This window comes from Abramis brama (assembly GCF_963993115.1).
Source record: "Abramis brama genome assembly, chromosome: 24".
Classification (NCBI taxonomy): Eukaryota; Metazoa; Chordata; class Actinopteri; order Cypriniformes; family Leuciscidae; genus Abramis; species Abramis brama.
This window is the reverse complement of record NC_139986.1, coordinates 11980084-11982647: the sequence shown is the minus strand read 5'-3', so window position 1 is coordinate 11982647 and position 2564 is coordinate 11980084. Positions and strand designations below refer to the sequence as shown.

The 2564-nt window shown below is 37.6% G+C and overlaps 1 protein-coding gene across 1 annotated transcript; it reads left to right on the top strand.

Annotated features, from left to right (window-relative positions):
• On the top strand, positions 1–2305 carry zfand1 (zinc finger, AN1-type domain 1). Its single transcript, XM_084102038.1, has 8 exons — positions 1–65; positions 286–328; positions 662–701; positions 813–940; positions 1161–1252; positions 1453–1574; positions 1671–1826; positions 1951–2305. The coding sequence occupies exons 1-8, from the start codon at positions 11–13 to the stop codon at positions 2125–2127; spliced, it is 813 nt and encodes a 270-aa protein (XP_083958164.1). The 5' UTR covers positions 1–10; the 3' UTR covers positions 2128–2305.
• The last annotated feature ends 259 nt before the right edge of the window (positions 2306–2564 follow it).

The following is a 2564-nucleotide window of genomic DNA, read 5'->3' as shown; positions in this document are numbered from 1 at the left end:
TCATTTAAACATGGCTGAACTAGACGTTGGAAAACATTGTGAAATTAAATCTTGCAAACAAAAAGGTATGCTCTATATTAATGTCATCCGAACAGCTGAAAAATTCCAGTACATCAATAATTCGGTTTCACGGTCTTTATTTATACAAATAGCCATTGTAAACATAGTGTTAACTTCACTGGGATGTGAGTCAGCAGCACAGCAGCAGCCATCTCTCATACTAATTATTTTTGTGTAGCATAAACATACGAATTATTTTAACCATTTTGTTATGTTTTAATGCAGATTTTCTACCATTCGTCTGTAGCAGCTGTTCTGGGGTGTTTTGGTAAGATTTTGTGGCGTTGGTTTTGAAAACTCACAATTACAATACAAGTTAACATCAAGATTAATAATTACGACAAGGAAATGCCTGAACAGAAAAAAGTAATTTGGTCCTACCATATTTTTTGTTTGTTTGTTTGTTTTTTTGTGCCATCATGCACCATGGCTTTTTTTTGTTTTTGTTTTTGGAATACATACCAAAAATGTAAATAATACCATGATACACGAATAGGGTAATCATTTGCTGGTTGCTACCATTGCATTTGAGACACTTCACTCTATTCATTGCAATAACTTTATTTTTAATGTAACATTTTATCTCCTCTACTGGTTAAAGTTTGGAACACAGAAGCCGGGACTCCCATTCTTGTCCAGAGGTGAGTGAGAAATGTCAGGTGGTGATTACTGACAGTTTTACTAAAGACCGTAAATATATATATATATAATCACTGAGTGACTGTTTTGATGATTATGGATGATTCTTTTAGGTCACAGTGAAGAGAGAGATCTCTGTGTCTGAGGGAATCTCATCATATCCGTGCAGCTTTGAGGACTGCAAAGGGAAAGAGTTGCTGCCTGTCATCTGTCCACACTGTGAAAAACACTTCTGCCTCATGTACAAAACCTCTTACAAACATCATTTTAATAACCCTACATTTTTTACTTTAAACTGACTTGCTGAAAGTCTCACCCTAATGGACAAATGACTATAGTGGAAAAACAATAAATATGATTATTTTGTGTATATAATCACAGCAGCTGGAGTTCTAGGTGGTGTGTCCTAATCTAATATGCAGTGCTCTTCTACATACCTGACTGTTTTCCTCTGGTCTCAGACATCGGCATCAGGATGACCATAAGTGTGAGAAGCTGGAGACCCCGAAGCCTCGCATGGCTGCAACACAGGAGCTGGTGCAGAAGATAGTGGGTCAGTTTTTTTAGCAGTAGACTGCAAACTTACATTTAGGTTTGCCACTGTTTCATATTGGCTTTAAGTCATTTAGATTGCATATGGTGTAACTTGCTCTTTTTGTCCACATGAGGGCAGTAGAGTCTCATTTTGAAGAGCTTGTGATGCCAAAGAATTCTTAAAAAGCCAAAAAATAATCTCATCTTTACTTCCAACAGAGTCAAAAAAGAATGCACCACCAAGTAAAGGTAGAAAAGGAGCGAAAAATGCTGCAACTGCTGCAAAAGTTGCCCTGATGAAGCTGAAAATGCATGCGTCAGGAGATAAAGGCCTGCCACAGGTATTAGAGCAAAACCGATATTATAAATGTAACTTGCATTGCATTATTTATGAGCAAATATCTCATCAGAAATTCCTCTTCTGATGTCCTTTGAAGACAGAACGGACATATTTCCAGGTGTTTCTGCCCAAAGAGGCTAAAGACTCTAGTTCGCCCATGTTCTTCTGCTCTAAATGGAGTGTCGGCAAAGTAGTGGACTTTGCTGCATCTCAGGCCAGTCTGAAGAACAACAACAATGTGCTCACGGCTAAGGTCAGCCACACAGAACTACATTAAACTTTGTTCTGTAGGATTAGAACTGTTACATAGATTTAGCCTATTCATTTATTGTTTGTTGAATCCAATTTGCATTAACATATCTATATGCTCTGCACAGAAACTGCGTTTGTGTCACCCCGAGACGGGTGAAGCCTTTAAGATGGACGCTAGCCTTCAGTCGCTGCTTTCCCACACAGACTGTCCCCTGCACAACGGAGGCAACGTCATTCTGGAGTATCTGGATAATGAGAGCTCTGGACTAGATGATGTCACAGCCTATATTCCATCCTCCTGATAGAAAATCCCACAACCATTCAGAAGAGTTTTATAGTAGTTTGAGGAAAGCAGGAAACAAAGGGTGTTAGATTGGTAACCAGAGGATTGTTGTATCGTAAACTAGTCTGTCTATTGTAAATATATTCCACATGATTTCCTGCTTATTTCTAATAAATGAGTCAGTGACATGATGCTTATTCTTTTGTCTCATGTTTCATGTATGAAATTACTTGAATACACACTCTCTCTCTCTCTCTCTCTCTCTCTCTCTCTATACATATATATATATTGTGCACTAGTCATTGATCCGAATAGCTTTATGATCACGATTATGACTTGTAAATATAATTAGTTATGTTATAAACAAATATCTCAGACGCAGATTAAACTAAGCTCCTAATTTAATTGACCATGCAAGGTTTCAGAGTAAATGTATAAATGCAAAGGAGCTTGGTT

Excerpts from the sequence above, each read along its gene's own strand:
- zfand1 (XM_084102038.1), top strand. The coding sequence starts at position 11 with ATGGCTGAACTAGACGTTGGAAAACATTGTGAAATTAAATCTTGCAAA. Across the intron at positions 66-285 it reads TAAATCTTGCAAACAAAAAG|ATTTTCTACCATTCGTCTGT; the intron begins GTATGCTCTATA and ends GTTTTAATGCAG. Across the intron at positions 1,827-1,950 it reads ACAATGTGCTCACGGCTAAG|AAACTGCGTTTGTGTCACCC; the intron begins GTCAGCCACACA and ends TGCTCTGCACAG.